The following is a 23,612-nucleotide window of genomic DNA, read 5'->3' as shown; positions in this document are numbered from 1 at the left end:
ATGATCATCTCACAAAGTCTGTGCTATTTTTGAAGAAATTTAAATTGTTGCAATTTGTAGTTGACAAAAATGGGTACTTATTTGCCTAAAAGTTTTAGATGTGTAGCTAAAAAAAGAGGTAATTTTAGGTAATGAGAAAATAAGTGTTACAACCGTCCCCGGTCTCCCCTATCAGCAGATTGTGCATCCTCAAATTAAACTATACTAGCTGTATAAAATTGTTAATAAATGAAAATGTATAGGAATCTGAATTATCATTTTAATGTTACCTGTGAATTAGTTCTAAATAGTTACCCATCTTATTCTCAGATTAATGGTGGTAATGATGTTGGCAATTTAATTGTTTCTGATTGAAAAGGAAATAGTTCTATTCTATTCTATTCTATTCTATTCTATTCTATTCTATTCTATTCTATTCTATAATATTCTATTCTGCGTATGGGACTTTTACTGTAGAATTTCGCCATAACTCTGCGTCGCTCACGTTGCGTCGCAGTTCGCTATGGCAAACATATTCGCAGTAAAATGGCGCTGTCTGGAGGGGCGGATAGAGGATCACACAGCATGGATAAAAGCATTACACTCCCTCCCGATGAAATCTTCCGCAATTTGGAGAACGCCAAGAGGTTCGCTATAGATATAGGTATCATCACATACAAACTTCCACCCTTTTTCTGTTCTTGTTCGCAGTACAATCACTTGTGGAGTTTGGACGTGGCAGAGTTTGTTGGGCAGGGCTGTGCTAAAACCTGTTAGCGCGTGCTGCTAATCTGACAGTTCATTCAATGTATGTGAGAAACATCATCAAACGTTTATAGTGGAGACGTCGAGGCTGTAGATATCAACTTCATAATGTTGATTATATAAAATAAACCCGAACGATGAGATGTCCTTCTGGACTGTAAAGTGCAATCATCATTATTGTAATTATCAGATTTTTTTTGGATGGACTCTAGCAACCCCTGTAAAGTGTTAATAGCAGAATAATTATCGTATTATATAAGATTTAGTGTATATAAATATAGAATAAAGAAACGATTTGACCTCATCTTATCTGACAGGTGGCTCTTTGACAAAACTGGCCTATTATTCCACTGTTCAGCACAAAGTTGCCAAAGTCAGGTCATTTGATCATTCAGCAAAGGTAAGCTTGCAGGTAAGATTTTCTCATTTAACCCCATGGCATTAGGGTACTTTTGTTTGGAGACAAGGATCTGGTAGGATCTTTTGTCATCAAGGATCTTTTGTATCTAGAATTTAGATGAGAAATCAAAAGACTTGAAAAAAGCATCATTGATTGTAGTGCATTTAATTTGCCGCACAAGTAGTGCATATAATTAAACTGCACAGGGTCATGACCTTAATAGTCATACCTTAGTTTTTTTTGTTTTGTTTTGTTTTTCTTTTTTTTATGTGTATGAGCAAACCAACAGTAGAAACCAAGTTAACCAACAGTATTAGAAACCAACAGTACAGCGAATTTGTGACCACCGGCAACTTAATCCCCGTCAGCAGTGGTGGAGGAAGTACTGAATCTCAGTACTTAAGTAAAAGTACAAATAACCAGATAAATATTTACTTTAGTGAAAGTAGAAGTAACACAATGACAACCATACTTTAAGTAAAAAGTAAAAAGTACCTGATTTTAAATGTACTTTAAGTATTAAAAGTAAAAGTACTTGCATAACAATTGATTCTCTTAATAACTATTTTCTAATGATTAATAAAACATTTAATTCTAACTCATTCAACCTAATACTCCTATAATGATGTTCAATAATGATGGAAAAAAAAATTGTTGTCACCATTTCTGAAACAAGCTTGCAATTAGGCAATATAAACCATGCTTATCCTTACTATTTGTTAATAACTATGTTTGGCAGTAGATGCGATTAATTTATGGTGTAATTCAGAACCTCTTGGCTTGCCATAATCCTAACCAAACGTATATTACACACGGTGTGTTTCCTATGCATGTAAAAACAAATTTTCGCATATAAATTGCACGATAAACACATTGCGTGCGAGACGCATTTAGCTGATGTATCTATGGCAACCAAACGTCACTAGTGAGACAAACGTGCAACGAACGGACGGTCAGATTACGTTTTGACAGGGGAAAAACTGATCAGAAAATGTAATAAAAATGTAACAGAAGTTGTAGAAATGTAGTTGAGTAGAAAGTATAATAATTGCTGCTAAATGTAACGTAGTAAAAGTAAAAAGTATGCACTATTTATTTTACTTAAGTAAAGTAAAGATACGTGAAAAATGTACTTAAGTAAAGTAACAAAGTATTTGTACTTCGTTACATTCCACCACTGCCCGTCAGTGTGAACAGAACTTTTAGCATGGCATGTATATGAAAGGGAAATTCAGGTAAAAAAGTGAGATGAGAAGAGCCAGTGTCTACACACTGCTTTGGTTGACTAACCAACCAGTGATTGTTTTTAACAAGTGCACTGAGTCCACCAATCAAGGATGATGGGTATTTACAAAGTAAACATTTCAGATATCATCATTTTTGGTAATGTCCGAAATGCTCAAAACACTGGTTTTTAGGCTCTACACTTTTTTTCCCCTGAGTGTTTACTCAGGATTTGACAAAAAGTGACTGTTAATAATTAATAGTTTTTAATCATAATAATGAATTTTGTAATGAAGTTTGCGGTAGAAAATAATGAAATAAAAAAATATATATTTTGAAAAAATAAATCTGGTTATTCTCTAGATTAATCATGTTGGTTAAAACATATTTTAATCTAGTTGCAATATTATATTATACATATTATATTTTTTATTATGGTAGCACTTTACAGTAATATTTTGTATGTAAACATGAGTTACAACAATAATTATAATTTATAATAAATATTATTATTGTATTATTATTAATTGAAGTCTTGGTCTTGTCATTTTACCTGTGGATGTCATGTCTATTTAATCATGTATTATATTTTTTTTATTTTTACTGGTTTCCAGGAAACAGATGGTGACCCTCTTTATGAGATATCTGTACAGGAAGAGATTACTGCCCGTCTTCACTTTATCAAGTTTGAGAATGCTTACATTGAAACTTGCCTGGATTTCATTAAGGTCCACTTGGTTAACACGGAAACCAAAGTTATCAAAGCTACTGGTGGAGGAGCGCACAAGTTCAAAGATTTGATAGAGAAAAAGTTAAAGCTAAAGTGAGTAGAATTTTAGAGCTTACTGAGAACAACAATACAGACACGAGTTAAAGGATTTGAATAATAAAGTATTCATCGTGAATTTTTGTAATGGTATTTGTATATATATTTTTCTCTTAGAGTGGACAAAGAGGATGAAATGACTTGTCTGATTAAGGGATGCAACTTTGTTCTGAAGAATATCCCCCACGAGGCTTTTGTGTATGCCAAACACGCTGATTCTGAATTCCGGTTCCAGAATACACACCCAGACATCTTCCCATACCTGCTTATAAACATTGGATCTGGAGTCTCAATAGTAAAGGTATACCCATACTGCACTGGGTCTAGGGATGGGTACCGAAACCCGGTATTAAACGGGCCCCGGTACTGAATTTTGAAAGACCGCTGTATCGATAAGCTCGGACGTTATCGGTTCTGCTTGTCGGTACTGGAGAAATTAAGTAAATACACGTAAGTTGGGCTACTATTTATTATTCCTATAAAGACGTTATCTTGAACATGTTTATATCGCCAGCCATTTCTATATATAAACTATATTTTAATTAAACCATTTGTCTGTGATGCAAATTTGCAAGTCGCAGTTCAGAAGAGAGAGAGAGAAGAGAGAGAGCGATCTCACGCAAATCTACAGCACGCGCAACACGACAGCCCTTGCTTAATGAGTGACAATGAGGACAGAACTAAACATTCAACGTGGTTACACTTTAGATCTGGGATATTATTCTAATATTTCGGCTTCCAAAGATTATAAAAAGAAGATATTTGAGATAAAACCGTTAAAAAACGAGACGATCTGTCCAGCTTAACTTCCTTCACTTCACAGCACTGCGGAGTGCTGTCAGTTCTTCCTAAAACCCAAACGTAACAGTCAGAATCAGCACGATCGGCGATTGTTGCAAAATGCTGTCATCTACTGTTGCAAGATCAAAAAATGGCTATTAAAAACACAAAAACCTGCGCAAGAGACGCTGTTCACAAGTCTAATAGCCTAAACCTGCTGACAACTCAGCCATTAAGGCAAATCAAACAACAAAAGGCAGAGAAAATCACTCACAGCTTTTGAATGAGTAACTTTAGATTTAATAAGCATTATTCTATCTATGATAAACTATACAGTGCTATTTTATATTTGATTACTAGGTTTCTTTCAGACAGAAACAATTACCTGAAAAGATGTTAGTAGACCTTCCTGAAATTAAAGCACTTTGTATATAATTTGTATCTTTGATTAATTGTATTCTTGTGTTTGTACTTGTTTTTTTTCTCATGTGTCCTTTTTGTATAAACAAAAAAGCCTGCACACTGCTGCATAACAAAAATATATTTTTCTTCATTTTGCTTTTTCTATTTTACATTTCAAAATATAAAGTTTAATTATGTTCTTAATTCTTAAAAAAAAAAAAAAAAAAAAAAAAAACACCAAAAAGAACCGATACGAATACCGTTAAAGTACCGGATCGATGAGCGGTAACGGTAAGAGTAATAATACCAATAAAACCTTAACGATACCCATCCCTAACTGGGTCTACATGTTTTTGTGACATTGTACACACACACACACACACACACACACACACACACACACAGAAATGCTGAGTTTGTAGACTGTGACTTTCTAAAGTGAGCATTCATATGTTTTTTTTTTTTTGAAGGTTGAATCAGAGGAAAAATTTGAACGTATTGGTGGCAGCTCTATAGGTGGTGGCACTTTTTGGGGTCTTGGAGCTTTACTCACAAAAACTAAGGTGGTTCATTTTGTGATTTTTTTTTACTAGGAATTTATTTACTTTTTATATTTCATGCACTTACTTATTTTGAATTTCCATCCCCATTCTCCGTCTTAGAGGTTTGATGAACTTTTGCAGTTAGCTTCCAAAGGACAACACACAAATGTGGATATGCTTGTTAAAGACATCTATGGAGGTGCTTATGGGTCCCTGGGTTTAACTGGTGACCTCATTGCAAGTAGCTTTGGGAAATCAGCCACCACAGACAAAGGTAAAGTAATGATCATGTGCTTTGTAAAGAGAGGCTGTTTGTTTATTGTATGATCTGTTTTCCTCACCCAAATAGAGTCATTTGACCCTTCACCCAGTGGGCAGTGTTATCATTGTCAAAAGAAGCCAAAGGTCTTTGGTTTCACAAAGGCGTGTATGAGGGAAATATAACAGAGGCCTGCAGTGGTCTTTAGTTAAATAAAAACAGACAAGAGACCAGCAGAGTGTTTGGCTGGTGAAAATGCCACAACATACTTAACATCTTTATTATTACATATGCACTGTTTAGCACCATATTTTTAAATTAAGGAATAGTTTACTTGCAGGGTTTTTCCTGCTTTTAAATTATTTTGGAGACAACCAAAATTAATCTTTGTCCCACCAAAGATGTATTTTCTCATTTAATTTGATGATACCTGCTGTTCTGCAGCGCTGAATTGCAGGCTTCTTTAAAACTCTCATGTGAAGAGTGTCAAAGGTTAATATTTACAACAGACCATTTCACAAGATGTAAACAACACTGGTCCAGAAGCACTTCCTGTTTCAGTTTTTTAACACTATATTAAAGCTGGGATAAAATACAACCAACAGAACATTTGAAACTGAATCAAAAAGTTAAACAAACATCTTTAAGATGTTTTCTTTACATGTGAAATAAAGAAAACAGTTACAAACTGAAACAGGAAGTGCTTCTGGACCAGTATTGTTTACATCTTGTGAAATGGTGTTTTTGCAGCGTTGAACTTTGTAGCCAATCACAGACATCTCTGTTGAGCACGTGAATGCAATGGCCAGTCATATGTTTAAGATAGTCAGAATCTGCTCAACACCGCTCAATTTGTTTTTGTTCAAAGCGAGTTCAGGGCTGAACGATTTTGGAAAATAATCTAATTGCGATTTTTTTAACCAATATTGCGATTGCGATTTAATATGCGATTTAAAAAAAAAAGTTATTTACCTTCTGTATTAGTCGACAAAGACAAGCAATAAATCATTGTACAGTAGGGATGGGAATCTTTAGATAGCTCATGATCCGATCTACTTTTTTTCTTATTAATTAATCTTAATAACACTTAAAATATGTATTTAATTACATGTGTAAAAACACATACTTTAAAATATAAATATAAAAAAACATTTAATTAAACCAATTACAAGTTAAGAATTTTAAATAGGCTATATAAAATAATATAGCTTCAAAATATAAAAGCTAGTAAATAAAGAGAAAAAAAAAAACATTACAAGCAATAAACAAAGAGTGGTCTCAGTATATAAAAGTAGGCTGTCTGAATGTTTTTCATTCAAGAGCTGGAGTGATTTCCCCTCAGTTTAAATACGATATGCTGCATTCACACTAATGCATATATCTCTTTTGAAATTGTAAATGTGGTTTGTCCTGTTGGTTTAAGATATAACTGACCGTGTTTACATTAATTTCGCGTCATAAAAGCATTTTGACATGCAAGTACATTTACCAATGAGTCGCTCACGGCCGCATGCACGAGCGCTCTTCACAAAGCACGCGTTAGTATTTTAAAACGAAAGCGGCCTTCTCATGGTTTTAATATAAGCCAACTGCATTCCAAAATACATAAATAATGCCTCTGTGAAGCATTTGTAAAGAAAATACCCGCGGGAGAGAACGCGCACTGCAAGTGTAACGTTATAACATCAAGCAAAGCGGCAAAACCTGTTCAATGAAGCCCGCGAATGTCCTTGTAATTTGGTTCAACCCCGACCTTTATAAAATAACGTTACTATGTTTTGGAAGGTTCGAGCGGTGTCGTGTGTGAGTGAGGAAGAGAGAGAGCCGAGCGCGAGAGCGAGAAAATAGAAGCAAGCAGATTCAGTTCACGGTTCGTTTCTAAAGGACACGCAGCGTCATCACGCATTTGTGTTTAAAAAATAAGCTCATACTCGATTCTGAAATTCTCTGAATCGATCCAGGATTGTTGAGGAGAGGAGAGAATAAATAACACAACTGTTCTTTTCTGGACGCCAGACCGCGTAGCGTGGCAAGTTGATGCTTTATCTTGCAGACTGCTTTTCTCTCGCGTGTCAAGTGACCAGTGTAATCGCAGCTCTTGCGATTACAAAATCGCGTTTCATCATATCGCGATTTTATCGCAAATGCAATTAATCGTTCAGCCCTATTCTGCACGTTCACAAATCCTTTCGTTATAATGAAGTATAAACACAATGTCAATAAGAGATTCATTGCACAGCGTAGACAGCTTCATTGGTTATAACTGGGGTTTTTGCAAGAGTGCAGCTTTGTGTAGCTATCTCCTGTTGTATTTGAAAGCTTCAGCAATTATAATCGCAGCAAGTCTTTCTTTGCTTTCTCTATTTTTTATGCTGCTAACTACTAGGGGTGTAACGGTACACAAAAATCACGGTTCGGTACGTACCTCGGTTTTAAAGTCACGGTTCGGTACGTTTTCGATACAGCAAAAAGAAAGAAATGCCAGAGAAATTTCCTATTTGTTTAAAGAAAAAATATTTTTAAATAAGTGTGTGTTTTCCTCGATCTTGAAACTTTCAGGTTTATAAATGGGGGTCATCTTTGAAGGATGAACAAATAATGTTTTGGTCATCACATTAAAAATAACTTTTAAATATATATTTATTATTTATATAATATTTGAATTTTGAAGTGCTGGAAAAAGATGTGTGAAGTACTTGAAAGCATTTCACCATTCCAGCCAAACTGGTTCCAATTAGTGTTACTATATTAAATCCATGGTGAATGTTGCTGGTCTGTGGACGAAAGTATTACTAGTTCATTCACTGCACAATGTTTCTCACGGTTTCCATGACAGCGCTGTTTGATCTAATAGAGATCTACGGTTAATAACGGAGAAATGTGAATGCATCTCACTAGATCTCGCAGCAATGTTATTACCTCAGTGGCGAATTCAAATGTTTTCTTTACCGGATCTCTTAGCGCTGTGTGTTAACAGTGTTGCTTGATCGAGATCGGCTCGCGCTGCACAGATGTTGCTGGTCCGAACTGATAAACGATCCCTGAAGCACATAACGAGTAGCGCAGTTTCGTTCTGCTTTCATTACGTTTGCCATTTGATGTTGTGCAACGTTGTGTTGGCCGCGTCAGCACGAATTTTGCCGGCAGGAAAAATGGTCCAAGCAATCTTCGGTTTGTATGCGTACCGAACCGGAAGCCTCGAACCGAAACGGTTCAATACGAATACATGTACCGTTACACCCCTACTAACTACACATTGCAAAGTTTCTGGATTGAAAGCATATTCAGCGCTTTTCCGGGACAAGTGGATTTTTTGAAGGGACATATTAAAGGGTAACTAAACCCCTGGTCAGAGCCTGACTCCACCCACTGGCAATATTTGAAAAATGCTGGAAAAGTGGGCAGAGCCCAGCGGAGGGGGGCATGCACCTGAGACGCATCTCTTTGTATGGAACTTGCCTACGTCACCAACAACCGCTGTGTCACGTACCACCGCAAACATCCAATAGGAAAATTCAACTGCAGTAGCCACCGTTCAACCTGAAGAGGGCAGCACAAAGACGTTTTTACACCATATATTGTAGAAATAGAACACTTTATAAACAAATGCCAAAAAAGTTACTCGAGTCAATGACTGGTATTAATAAAGATCCATTCTTACAGATCATTAACTAAAAAAAGTTGGTTAAGTGTTTAGTTACTCTTTAAAGAGAATTTTTCTTGCCTGACTGGACAAGGAGCTGATCACAATGTCAATAACAAAAAAATAAGTAGGGAATCACTAAAACGAGAGATCATTATAGTTTTATTACATCTATTGTAAGTTGCGATCAATAATGGAAATGTCTTTTACTGACGGTAACAAGGTTGCGCTGTTGAAGCTCGCACAGCACACAAAGAAACTCAACATAGGCTACTGCCTATAAAAAATCAAAATGTGGAGTATATTTTTAACACATGATAGTTAAAGCTCCAGTCCGTAACTTTTTGGGGTTAAAAATTAAAAAAATGAATTTGATATAAATTTGAAATAAATTCCAAAATAAATTTGAGCAAGTACATACCAGCCAGTGTTCAAAACTATCTGCTTGCCTTAGCTAGGACCATGTGTAGGACCAAACCTATAAAATTTTAAAATAAATACGCAAAGATATGTTAAAAAAATACAAATAAATTACTATTTATACTTTTATTTCCCTATTTATGTATAATTATATGTTTTACAACATTTATTTATTTTCACTTTTATTTATGTATATATGCATTTACGTCAACATTTATTAGAATCAATATGCTGATTTTATTTGCCTGGTAACTGCCCAATAGTAGTGCCTTATTTAACTAAATTGACCAGTTAAACTTAAGGGCCCGTATTCAAAAAGATTCTAAGAATCCTCTCAGAAAACTCTTTAATTTATCTTAAAAACTTTTACGTAGGAGTCTTAGCTTAAGAGCGATTCAGGACTGATCTGAGAGTAACTCTGAGTAAGGAAAAGATAATAACTTTCATCTTAGTCAGTAGGCGGGGCTGACCCCGTTGCTATGTATGAGGCACTCTTTTGAAGACTGTGATTGGTTGGTTGTCCAAGAAGGGAAAAAAAAAACTAATTTTAAATATAGAGTTTACTCACACATAAACAACCACACATTATATACTAGTTCCCTCATAGGCTGTAGCAGTTCTCCCTGAGCGAACCAATGAGCTGCTAGCTAGCTAGATGTTTTCACATCACAAGGTACATGCAGTCAAAGTACACCAGGTTTCAAAATACTGACTATTGTTGAAATAACCAGTCCTTCCAGAAAAACAGTTTTTTTGTGATTGTTGCGGGCAAAAATCCTTGATTACGCAGCCCGTTTTCTTTAAAAATGCGATGGAATATGCGGGATATTTATGCAATTTTATGCGATGAAATTGCGTGAACTTGCAAAAATTGCGTGAACTTGCAAAAACTGCGGTTTGATGAAAAACAGAAAAAAAGTGATTTCCCCCAACACCATGTTCTCACTAGGCTACTACCTTAATGTAAAGAGTCATTTCTTATTACAAACCCAATTCCATAAAAGTTGGGACACTGTACAAATTGTGAATAAAAACAGAATGCAATGATGTGGAAGTTTCAAATTTCAATATTATATTTAGAATACAACATACACTCACCGGCCACTTTATTAGGTACCCCATGCTAGTAACGGGTTGGACCCCCTTTTGCCTTCAGAACTGCCTCAATTCTTCGTGGCATAGATTCAACAAGGTGCTGGAAGCATTCCTCAGGGAGTTTGGTCCATATTGACATGATGGCATCACACAGTTGCCGCAGATTTGTCGGCTGCACATCCATGATGCGAATCTCCCGTTCCACCACATCCCAAAGATGCTCTATTGGATTGAGATCTGGTGACTGTGGAGGCCATTTGAGTACAGCGAACTCATTGTCATGTTCAAGAAACCAGTCTGAGATGATTCCAGCTTTATGACATGGCGCATTATCCTGCTGAAAGTAGCCATCAGAAGTTGGGTACATTGTGGTCATAAAGGGATGGACATGGTCAGCAACAATACTCAGGTAGGCTGTGGCGTTGCAACGATGCTCAATTGGTACCAAGGGGCCCAAAGAGTGCCAAGAAAATATTCCCCACACCATGACACCACCACCACCAGCCTGAACCGTTGATACAAGGCAGGATGGATCCATGCTTTCATGTTGTAGACGCCAAATTCTGACCCTACCATCCGAATGTCGCAGCAGAAATCGAGACTCATCAGACCAGGCAACGTTTTTCCAATCTTCTATTGTCCAATTTCGATGAGCTTGTGCAAATTGTAGCCTCAGTTTCCTGTTCTTAGCTGAAAGGAGTGGCACCCGGTGTGGTCTTCTGCTGCTGTAGCCCATCTGCCTCAAAGTTCGACGTACTGTGCGTTCAGAGATGCTCTTCTGCCCACCTTGGTTGTAACGGGTGGTTATTTGAGTCACTGTTGCCCTTCTATCAGCTCGAACCAGTCTGGCCATTCTCCTCTGACCTCTGGCATCAACAAGGCATTTCCGCCCACAGAACTATAGAATACACACACACACATTTAACAATCTGAGTGTACAAGGAATAAATTAATATTTGTATAATTTTTCTTCTTTGATCGTTCTATAGCAACAGCAGTGCAAAAAATTCAGGATAACTGTTGAATAAAACTGACAGACTTCTTTCTGGTATTCACATCAAAATGTAGTTTATTGCAAATAGGCCTAATACTCCCTAAATATGAATAACTTTCCACACACTCCACCTTCTTACCTTTAATTAACGTATATTGGGAAGAATGAGCTTCAGTTCTAATATCATATCTTTGGTCTTAGATAAATCAGCTGCAGCTTTTTTCGAAGTTTTGAAGACTCTCTGATCAATTTTCTCCTCCCAGAGTAGGTTTTTCTGATGTGTTAACAGTTGACGGGAACTCCGTTTCCACAACGATTACGTATTTCCGGTTTTTGTGAAAAAGGTCTATATGGCATTGACTACAAATGCAGTGAAAGTTAAGGTGATGAGCAGGTTGTTGAGCTGTGGGGTGCAACCTGACCTAGGGAGCAAACGCAATTTTTAAAAATAAAAATGTCAAGGTTTCCTAACAAAGAGGGAGACGGGGGTATTAAAATAGCCTATGTTTATCTGAGTGATAACCGGTACAGTGTTTCCCATACATTTATTAGTGACAGCCCACCACATTATCAGCGCTGACCGCCACATATTGATTTCCGTGTTTTTAACAATTTAAGATGGGAAAAGTTGTAATTGACTGCAGAGTTGCGTGCAGCGCATATTCGCACGCTCTCTCTCTCTCTCTCTCTCTCTCTCTCTCTCTCTCGCAAACAGATTGACAGCGGACCAGTCTGTGTATTGAATGGTTAGTATCATAAACAGCGCTGCACAGATCCATCCAACATGCTGTCAATGTGGAGACCCACCTTAAAAAAAGGTTAGCAAGCATGTAAGAAGCCTAGCTAATGTTAACCTTATCAAATCCCGCTGTCGCGCTCGCCACAGTTTTTTTTTAACGCTGCGGTAAATCAGACACGTCGGTAGAAAAACATCTTGTCTCCAATTTTTGTTCAACGGGTCTGGTAGTGTCACATTTCAGTTTGGCCAGGTAACATTTATTTTCTTTGACTGGCAAGAAATACCAGCTACTAGGTTATTTACTTGTTATGGATTGTCTCCGCAAGTCTGCCGGAAGTTAGCTGGAAGGGCCAGATTAATGCACATGCACAGTACCGTTTGTTTTTGTCACTGGTGAAAGCGTCTATATGTGCGCCTCGAACACCCCATGTGTGCGGCTAATTTCTGTTTGATGCTTCTTCTTTTATCCTATTTTGTTTATTAAGTAACGATGTGACGGTAGAACGTCTGACAGACAGTTATACGAGTTAGATTTGTGAGATGTCAATCGCCTCTGTGAGTCTGTCTGGCCTCTGCAATAACTTCGGCTGTGAGCTATCCCGTCACGTAATTGCGTCACTTCATAACGTTCCCATGGAAACGGGGAAATGGCTGCACTTTGGGTGCTTTTGTTGCAAACGCAACATTTTTCAACTTTCTGCTAAGATAAATGCGACTTTTTTGCAACGAAAATTCGAGGATTATAAAATCATGCAAACCCCTCATTTTTTGCACGGAAATCGGCAATTTATGTGGCGAAAGTGCGGCTTATTTGAAAAAATGCGCGGACAACATGCGGACTTTGGCTGATTTTGCATTGAATTCAGCGATCGCATAATCGGGTTTTTCTGGAGGGACTGAATAACAAAAACTGCATAGACTTTGATGTTTCAGTTGTACAGGTATTTGCATGAAAAATATGCAATACACCTTTTTTAAACTACATTTGTTGATTGGGAACTGTCCACATGAACAGTAATGTTCACATTCAAAAGCATTCCAGTAAAAAACAAATCAGTTTTTTTTCACCTCTTACTGCACCTGCATCTCTCACTGCATCTCTCACTGCATCTCTCACTGCTCCTGCACTTCTCACTGCATCTCGCACTGCTCCTGCACCTCTCACTACATCTCTCACTGCTCCTGCACCTCTCACTGCATCTCTGACTGCATCTCTTACTGCACCTCTCACTGCATCTCTCACTGCTCCTGCACCTCTCACTACATCTCTCACTGCTCCTGCACCTCTCACTGCATCTCTCACTGCTCCTGCATCTCTCACTGCATCTCTCACTGCGCCTGCACCTCTCACTACATCTCTCACTGCTCCTGCACCTCTCACTGCATCTCTCACTGCTCCTGCACCTCTCACTACATCTCTCACTGCATCTCTCACTGCTCCTGCCCCTCTCACTGCATCTCTCACTGCTCCTGCATCTCTCACTGCATCTGCACCTCTCACTGCATCTCTCACTGCTCCTGCATCTCTCACTGCATCTCTCACTGCTCCTGCATCTATCACTGCTCCTGCATCTATCACTGCATCTCTCACTGCACGTCTCACTGCTTCTGCACCTCACACTGCATCTTTCACTGCATCTCTCACTAGGCCTGCTCTTCTCCCTGGGCCCCTTGCTTGCTTACTTTCCTCGTCCAGACATTACAGTGTTTGTCTTTTTCTGTTTCCAAAAACATTACTCTACTGTAAAGTCCTCCTTTTACTGTATAAGTGTCAATGTAATAGGAAAAAAAATAACCCCAGCCACCGAATCTAAGCCAGACTGAAAACAGCTGTGGTTGGCCCAATTTACTAGGGATGTCCCGATCCGATACTCAGGAGGATCGGTATCGGCTCCGATCCTGCCATTTTTGCGGGATCGGGTATCGATCAGACGAGGCCGAGCCAAATCCGATATTCGGCGTATACTATTATGTTATTGTTAAGCCCCACAGAAGGCACAAAAACATTCTAAAGTACCATAACGTTTATGTGCACTCTATTATAAGTGTTCTGAAGCCATTATGTGTGAGAGAAATTAATATTTAATATTAATATAAGTCATTAAATTCAAGATCACGTCAACTTCTCCCTCTCACGGCTGTCAGTCATTCTCCATTCAGCACTCCAGCGCGTCGCGTTCGGTTACAGTAAATGATGAAACTATCAAGATGATTCAATGTTAATACTATTATACTTTATCTGTAGATAAAGGTCTATGTTTTCGCATAAAACAACATTATCTTGCTGGACTTTATTGCTGTAACTTAATCGTGTTTCTTTCTACCAGGTGTCGGACGCTGTCGGTTAGATCACAACACTAGAGTTAGAGCACTATTGTTCTTCACGCGCACAGTAACTGAAATTTAAAACTTAAAAGAAAAGTCTCAATAAACTATTGTATAGGTAGATACTGTTTAATACACTGTCCATCAATATGTATTTCCTTTGTGCTTTGAACTTTTTTTCCTTTGTGCTTTGACTCGACGCGCAGCATGCATACCATAGGGTGCATACTCGGCTACGTGCTGTAACTCCACGTGGTTTCAAGCGCATCATTCTGCGCTCGGAATGCGCATAAGCCCTTTGTGCCGCACTGTGTTGGAGTCATTCATTTCATAATTAGGGATGGGGACGCTCCGATCCGGTATCGGTATCGGGACCGATACCAGCGTAATTCACGCATCGGATTTTTCCGATCCAACCGGCGGAGAAATCCGATGTTTATGAGCCATGTCTACGCTTTAAAGGGACTCTGTGTAGGAATTACCCCCATCTAGTGGTTAAATAGTATTTTGCATTCAAACAAATTTTGCTCTCCAGCGCCTCGCTTTTTCAAGTGCGTATTGCATCTACGGTTGCCGTTATGTACCAAAAATGCTATGACAGGATGTCTTGTAGTAACACTTCATCGAGTTTTTCTCCGGGTGAACAGGTTTGTAACTTTAAAAAAAACAGCAACTTATGTGTTAACTTATGTGTACAATTTATGTGTCTAGCTGTATAAATTAATTTTAATTCTCTGTACAATCTTATCCACATAACAAAATCACAATTTTAGCTAATTGATCATTTATATAAAAAAGAAAGCTATAGAAAATCTTACAGAGAGTAATATTTTCTTCAATATTTTCTTACAATCATTATCTCTATATTCTTACTGAATTTATAGGTTATAAAGAATTAACTTACAAACCTTGTTTTTAGCACCTTCCTTCACAATAGCTGCGAGTAAAGTAGTCAATAGCTGTTATTCATCAAAGACCTTGTTTAACTTTTTTACCTATAAATGTTATACTGTCTATATAATAAAGTACACAACCAAGCAATGACAAAAAAATTAAGTAAGACTGTAACATTGACTAACCTGTCGAGGAGAAAGCAGGCAACTTCAGCGTCTCTTCTGAAATCTTTCTGCTGCATTAGCTCTTTCCACCTTGAAAACGCTATCCCGATATTTAAGGCCATTGCACACTGAGTACGAAATTTTCGTATGCGTGTTTTCGTGTACGTCAGCCTAAAAATTCGTCACGCATAGAAACCTTGCACACCGAGTCCGTTGCGTATTTATTAAACCTTTGCGGGAAAAAACGCAAAAATACCAAATGGATTCGTCAAGCAGTGAGGATGATTTTGTCTCATATTGAAAAGAGAAGAAAAAGAAAATATTACTTCCATGCAATCCTGAAATTGCGCCGAGAGGAAGGAGAGTTCCTTATCAAGGAGTTGCGAATTTATCCTGAGCGATTCAAAATTTACCTCAGAATGTCAGTGGGACAGTTTGATGCTTTGCTAGCGATTCTGGAGCCACATATTAAAAACAAGACCACCAATTTCCGTGAACCAATCGATTCTGAACGGAGACTGGCAGTGTGTCTGGTATGGACCAGGTATGGACACACACAAACCCGCGCGCGGCCCGGTGGAAGCGCTGGGCAGACAGAACAGCTAGGCTGTTATTGTGTATTGTGCATATATTGTGCCCAAATAATACATTAGTTATCGAATAGGCTGCTCAATCACACCTTATTCGATCCTAAATTTCAATCTGATTGAAAGGGGAGGTTTATTCATTTCATAATCCAATATAGAGAAGAGAACATAAACACTTGATCGAATTGAAAACCGAAACTGAAAGCACGGCGCATATGTGCAATGATTTGAGGACGAGCTCCCCCGGCCCTGAATTGTCAAAAGACCTCTCAAAATGCTGGCTCTGGATGCGAAAAACGCAGAAAATCGAACCCGATCCGATTAATTTTATGACGGAAAAATTAATGGCCTTGTTTTTTGCAATCTCCGGTCACGTTTCCTTTTTCGTTCAAGTCTGGCCTTTTTTTGCGAGGATGATGCATTCTTCCGTGACTCGGCATATGGTCCGCCATTACTAATAATAGAGCAAAAGAGCAATCAGCAATCATAGGAGTGCAATGCAGCCGTTTAAACTTGCAGGGAATGCGCCTCTCAATGTGACGTGACGATGGCTCTGAGTCTGAACGAAAACGTGTTGTGGAAATGCGTTTGGCTGGTGGTACTTTTTGACCCTCTCTGCTATTATAGTTTTTCAAGATGGCGGAACGGACATGGAAGCCTCCGTGAACCTACCCGTCCCATGTACATAAAGATAATAAATTCTTCATTTACGAGGATAAGTCAGATAATTTGCAGAGGTATTTGTACACCATTGAGGACATATTTATGAATAAAAATATTGATTTCAGATAATAAAATACCTAAAAATCTACACAGAGTCCCTTTAATGTCGTCTGCTAAAATGACTCCAAAAGTGATTCCCGCCGGGCCTGCTAGTCTGCTAGCTGGCTGCAAACTGTGGAATGGATATCCTGAATGGAGGTGCAGCTCAATCATAGACTGCAAAAAATAGGGCTCAATGAGACACACAGACCCCCGCTAAGGAAATCCATTCCGCAGTTTGCAGCCAGCTAGCAGGATAGCATTGGGCTACCAACATGTTCGCTTTGTGGAAATCCTATGGTGGAAATACTTCACACTGGAAACACCGCAGCAGAGCAAGACAGCAAAATGCAATGTTTACAAAGCCGTATTAATTAAACTATTTGTCAGTAGCCAATAGCCATGTTTCCATCCACTTGTCAATATCTGAAGTTCGGTAAAAAAACACATGCGAATAAAGCTGGTGAAAGTGTGTTTCCATCAAACGGCTTTAAAGCGAATAAAAACCTGTACGTAATGACGTCACATGCTGTTTTGCGATCAAATTGGTATATCGACTTGATTTGAGACATTTTAAGATGTTTCCATTCATTTTCGCACTGAATCGAACAACATTCAAGCAAACTTTTGTTACAGACAAAACGGATTGCGCCATCTACCAACAAATTGACAAGTTGAAGCCTAATGCTTATTATGTGCCAGTTGATGGCGTCATATGTGGGATAATGTATGCGAGGCGGTTGTTGAAGCGGTTGATCACCGCCTCGCTATATATTATCCTGCTCATTACATATAAATCATCCAAATAAATAAATAAATTATTTGACACAAAATATTGACTTAAAAACGAGTTTATTGATTTAAAAACGAGTATTGCTTCTGCTAAAGAAAATAGTCTGTTCCGTCTCTGAACTGCGTCCATGGCAACGGTGTGTTATAGCAACGCCGCAGTCTGTTAACAAGAAATAACAGACCACATTCTACATTAGAATTCAACCAAGCCACGTAAAAACAAGCAAAACTAACCTAAGAAAACAACGACGCTATAAACATGATGATGCCGATGCACGTAAATGCCCGACGACAGTGGAGGTGACTATGGTGTGGGAACGAGCGCTCCATCAGTTCTGGGAGATCGTGGTTCACGGAAACCCTTTGGTTGAAGCATTTTTTTTGCTTTGTTGATGTCTTTGTTGACATCCGCCATGTGTGCGCAAACAGACTGGCCGGAAATGAACTCGTCTTCTGCCGTGTTGCAACCATAAAAGGGCATAAAACTTAATCGCAATTCATTATTTATTCGGCAAATAACGTTTCCATCAGCTTTTATCGCATTAGCCGTATATCGATCAAGAGAAAATCCGATGAGACCGAATGTATTTCATTTTAGTCGATTTTTATGAAATTTCATCAAATTTTATTGTTTCCATAAGGCATTTTTCATTTGATATCACTTAATTCGGATAAAAAAGTGTCGATGGAAACATGGCTTGTGATGCATGTTTGCAATTCGCAGTCCAGAAGAGAAAGAGAGAGATCTCTCACGCGGTGCCACAGCACGCACAACACGACAGCCCTGCATAATGAGTGAGTATTTGTCTGATTTCCAAAGATAAAAGAATATATTGAGGTAAAAAACCATTAAAAACAATAGCCGCATTATGTCTAGCCAACTTCCTTCCCATCGCGGCAGTGCGCTGTCATTTCTCCTTAACTCAAACTTTAAGACAGAATCAGCACGATCGGTGATTGTTGTAAAATGCAGTCTCTGCTGTTGCTAAATTGTGGGACGCTTTTAATAATAAAAAGAGCTATTAAAAGCACAAAATTTGCGCAAGATATGCTGTTCCCAATGCGGTGCGCGCTCTGAAACAGACCGCAACAAGACAAGCAAATTATACTCTGGGCTTCATATGCGCGTCTAAACGATCAAATGTAGCCTGCACAAAAATGTCAAAACGACCGGCTTAGAGATTAACACTTAAACCGTTTTTGTCTAAAATTAACGTAGTTATGGAAATAGTTGGGAGAAAATATGGTGCATCAGTAGACTATGAAATCTGCACTCGTTCTTAAAGGGGCAGCAGTATAAACATGTGAGGATTGCGACATTACTGAGAATCAAACAACAAAAGGCAAAGAGAAAATCACTCACAGCTCTTGAATGAATTACTTCAGCTTTAATAAGCATAAATCCAGGGTTTCCAACTCTCACGCATCTGGCGTGACACTCACGCATTCAGCCTCAATCTCACGGTCTCACGCTCAACAAAGAAATCTCACGCTAAATTAGAAATTCTTCTGTGCTCTGTGTATATATATATATATATATATATATATATATATATATATATTTTTGTATTACTTTAAGCAAGTCCAGGCTCTTAACTACTGATTGGACCATTGCATTTTTTTATCACGCAGCGAAAAATCGCGGAAAAGCATGACACTGACACCGACAGACAGAGAAGTTTACTCTTGATATGGAACATTTTGGCGCTTTTAAATGTGACAGATCGCAGTAGCGTGTCAGTTCAAACGGCACGTGATACAGTTGCCTAGGCTACAACACCCACAGAGCACGAGCAAAATACTGTATCTGGTAATCTCCCGCTTTATATTAAACAAACTTTCAACACGGGCTTTTGCGATGCACAGAGAGACGCAGCGCTGCCTATGACTTTGAACGTGAGTTGAGAGCGTACATTTGCACTACGTGCCTGTCTTTTTAGCAAAAATGATACCCTTCACTGAATAACTACAGTGGCGTAGGGCGAGGGCGTGAGGTGCTTGAAATCAGCTTTTGACGCGTTTTAAAATCACTATTGTAATTTTCCTATACAATAGTGTAAGTAGCTAAAATATACTTTTAAAATATTCATTTTCATTATACAGTATGATGAATAATATAATGAATAATTATATAAATCATTATTACATTATTATAAAAATCGTTTGGCATCATAAAACAGAGGATTATATCATAACTAAACAGATGTTTGATCCATCTTTAAATATCCAGGTACAAGTCGAGGCTTCCTTTGTTCAATGTCACAGTTCATGGGTTGAAGCCGGTTAAAGCTCATAATTTTGAGCTCTCAAAGTGCACCAGATTGATGCATTTAACCTTAAAATGTACAAAATTTTCTACCGGGGGAGCATGAACCCCCCTAGAGGGACAGATGTCTCAACATAGTTTTACAAAATCATATGGGAGAGAACAATAATTTATGAACGTTACTTCCAAAACGAATTTTGTTCAAATCAGTAAAACTGTTAGCCTACGCCAAATTAAAATTGGACAAACTATACATTTGGCCTACAAGACATTGTAATGCCCAGGGGACGTTGTGCCCTACAAGATATTGTGACGACCCCCCCATAAAAAAAAAAAAAACATCTCACTCCAAGCAAAACTCACAAGTTGGCAACCCTGTAAATCTATCTGATAAACTTTGCAGTGCTATTTTACTTTTGATTACTTTATTATAATTCTTTTTAGACCATAACTGAATAATGTTAGTAGACCTTCCTGAAATTAAAGCACTTTGTAGGCCTGTATAATGTGTATCTTTGTTTAATTGTCTATCTATTGTTTAAAATATATATATATATATATATATATATATATATATATAGGGTATATATTTATTTATTTATATTGACATACTGATATACTGTATATATATATATATATATATATATATATATATTGACATACTGACATACGTACATATCATCCTTGCCTGTAGAGAGGAGTTTTTTTCAGCATTCTATAAAATCAACAATAATGATAAATAATATTAAAGCAAACACAGCTATGGTATCGGAAAAGTATCGGTATCGGCTGATATCGGATCGGAAGTGAAAAAATGTGGATCGGTGCATCCTTAATCATAATGCAGTGACGCAATTAAAGCTTCTTAACATTAATAATTATTAATGTTGCTGCCTCATTAAATAGCTGTGCACTTAAAAGATGTCTCAATTTTTTAGTAGCCTTGGCTATATCTAAAATAATTATCTTTTTCATTTTTGTTATATTGTTTTTCATGAATGTATTTTACAACAATACAAAGAGCAATATGTTTTATTCACTAATCTAGTTTATAATAGCATTTTTGTCATAGATTATGATCATATATTTTGGGGATTTGTTGTTTATCTTTATAATGAAGCTGTCTGTATTTAAGTATATTGTGTTTAACACACACAAGAGTGATAATCAGTTTAACACACAGTTATAGAAATTCTACTTTCTTTAAAAAACACTGTACTGGTATTTACAATGTAGAATACTGCTGTTTAAATTGTTTTAACTTTAAACCTGTTGGTAGCTAGCTAGGTTTAAGTACTGAAGTACATGTATTTTCTTATATATATATATATATATATATATATATATATATCGTCGCTGCCCGATGAAACTCACGTATGTCCAAAACGGTTACTTTTCAGGAAGTGAAAAAAACATGTAATTTCAAAAGCAGCTGAACGTAGCGTTGTCATGCTTGGCACAACATCTTTAAATGTAACCATATTCTTGCCAGTGTCATGATATAATCCACATTTGACCCAAAATCGAGTTTAAATGGACATACGCGCATATTGTACAGTAACGGTGGTCGATACGGATTCTTCCGATCATTAATTAGAATGACCAAATCGCGTTTCATATTGACAGATGAATAGGCTACGCTCAGTTTATCAAATAGGTACGCTCAGTTTATTAAATGTCTCTTGCAAACTATGAAGAGACAATGAATCAATACACTGACATGGCGATGCTAGACTGATACTTTACACAATCCTACCGTAATTTTGTCGGATATGAGCTGCATTTTATTGATCATCAGCTAATTTCAAAATCAAAGACATACATCAATAAGAGAGAGTGGCAGTAAGATCATTTCATTTCTTTACTTGAAGATGATTGTGTGATTGTGAAGATGATTAAGCATCTGTGACTTACTTTCACTTTTATTTGCGATGTTTGCACGTTGGCTTGATGAATAGACGCTCAGCTGCTCATCTGCGGTGATGCGTGTTGCAGTAGCGCCGTCATATCTAACTATAACATGTCATATAGCCTATATAACACACTCTGACTCATTTATTTTTTGGCATTTTTGGGAGGAGTAAAATATACATATGTGGTTTCAACAACCAGATTGCGTTTACACCTAGTAAAGATCTGAACACAATGCGAATCAGACTACATCCAGATGGTCAGGCAGATCCGATCACAACGTATTTACACCTTGCATTAACATGCCTTTTTTATTATCCGGATAACTTATCTAGATACAGATCGCATTTTAATACCAGGTGTAAATGGGGTCTCAGATACGAGACCGGCGAGAAACTTCACGAGACCGGCGAGATGCCTCCACTGGGCGGGGAGATACGCTGCGTAATTGACAGATTTGAAAGCAAATGGAAATACGTGGAAATCAGATGACGTGATTTCACAACTTTTCATTGGTCATTTAGATAATGTGAAGCATGCTGTATACGGAAATGAACCTGGACATTCTATCCGTCAAAAAATCTCAAAATCGGCAAAATGGACATACACAGTTTTCATCGGACAGCGACTCTATATATATATATATATATATATATATATATATATATATAGTAGTGTTTGAATAAAGGGGGGCAATCTTTCACAATCAACTGTTGTTGTGGGCTATATACTGGAGGTATATTTTTATGGAATGCCAAAGCTGACTAAATTAAAAATAAATAAATACATAAATAAATATACGAAGAAATGTAAAAAAGCAAAAATACATAAATAAATACATAAATAAATATACAAAGAAATGTAAAAAAGTGCATATAAATGAGTATTTATACTTTTATTTCCATATTTATGTATAATTGTATTTTTCCACACATTTATTTATTTATACATTTATTCATTTATTTATTTCAACTTTTATTTATTTCCACATTTATTTCAGTATTTATGTTTTTATGTCTACATTTCTTTATTTTCACATTTCTTTATTTCTATATTTATTTATTTTCACATTTCATCATTTCCACATTTATTTATTCCAACATTTCTTTCTCCGTATGTTAATGAGGGGGGCGTGTTTTAGCAATCGAGCTCAGAGTGGCAGTTCTGAAGCTTTGAAGCGGTTTCCATCCGCGTTTCCTAATTTCGTATGCATAACAGATGACAATTCAAATGTTTAAAACAAAACCCATCGATGCTGCTCAGATACTGATAATCACAAGGCAAGACATTAGCCTACATTTTGAATTATTCTAAAATCAAACGCAGCCAGCCACGCTTCTCACGCCATGCATTCTGTATTAAGATTATGACTTTTAATGACTTTTGTTAATTTGATTTTACTGATAACAACCATAGTGCCTTATTATTATTAACTGAGTAGTTTATCGATTAATATTAAGAACTTGACATGATGATGTACAGCCTAGCCTACCTATTAATAAGGTTTGGGTTGATATAAAATCAATTTACAGGGGGAAATATCACCACGACCACGGGCACGACCGGTGCTGTTTGAATGAGCAGGATGCTTCTGTGCTCCAATGCATGGCGTGAGATGCGTGGCTCACTGCGTTTAAAGGGTTAGTTCACCCAAAAATGAAAATTAAGTCATTAATTACTCACCCCCATGCTGTACCAACCCCGTAAGACCTTCGTTCATCTTCGGAACACAAATAAAGATATTTTTGATTGAATCTGAGAGCTAGATCAGTCCTACATAGACTGCCTAAGGGACTGGATCTTGACGGGCCATAAAGTCATTAAAGAAAAGGTTTAAATATTC

General features: G+C 37.4%; 1 protein-coding gene across 3 annotated transcripts in view; it reads left to right on the top strand.

Annotated features, from left to right (window-relative positions):
• Positions 1-480: 480 nt before the first annotated feature.
• Positions 481-23,612, top strand: part of pank4 (pantothenate kinase 4 (inactive)) — a 64,813-nt gene continuing 41,681 nt past the window's right edge. For 2 of the 3 annotated variants that reach the window (XM_039655449.2, XM_039655445.2), the window contains exons 1-6: positions 481-626; positions 1,062-1,156; positions 2,983-3,191; positions 3,312-3,495; positions 4,847-4,939; positions 5,039-5,192. In XM_039655449.2, coding sequence (XP_039511383.1) covers positions 503-626; positions 1,062-1,156; positions 2,983-3,191; positions 3,312-3,495; positions 4,847-4,939; positions 5,039-5,192 — 859 coding nt within the window. In that variant the 5' untranslated portion in view covers positions 481-502. Of the gene's footprint in view, positions 644-1,061; positions 1,157-2,982; positions 3,192-3,311; positions 3,496-4,846; positions 4,940-5,038; positions 5,193-23,612 lie in introns of all 3 variants that reach the window. The other variant, XM_039655446.2, reaches the window with a different exon arrangement.

The sequence above is a fragment of the Pimephales promelas genome, chromosome 21, assembly GCF_988280905.1.
Source record: "Pimephales promelas chromosome 21, fPimPro1.hap1.1, whole genome shotgun sequence".
Lineage (NCBI taxonomy): Eukaryota > Metazoa > Chordata > Actinopteri > Cypriniformes > Leuciscidae > Pimephales > Pimephales promelas.
This window is presented reverse-complemented; position numbering and strand designations above follow the sequence as displayed.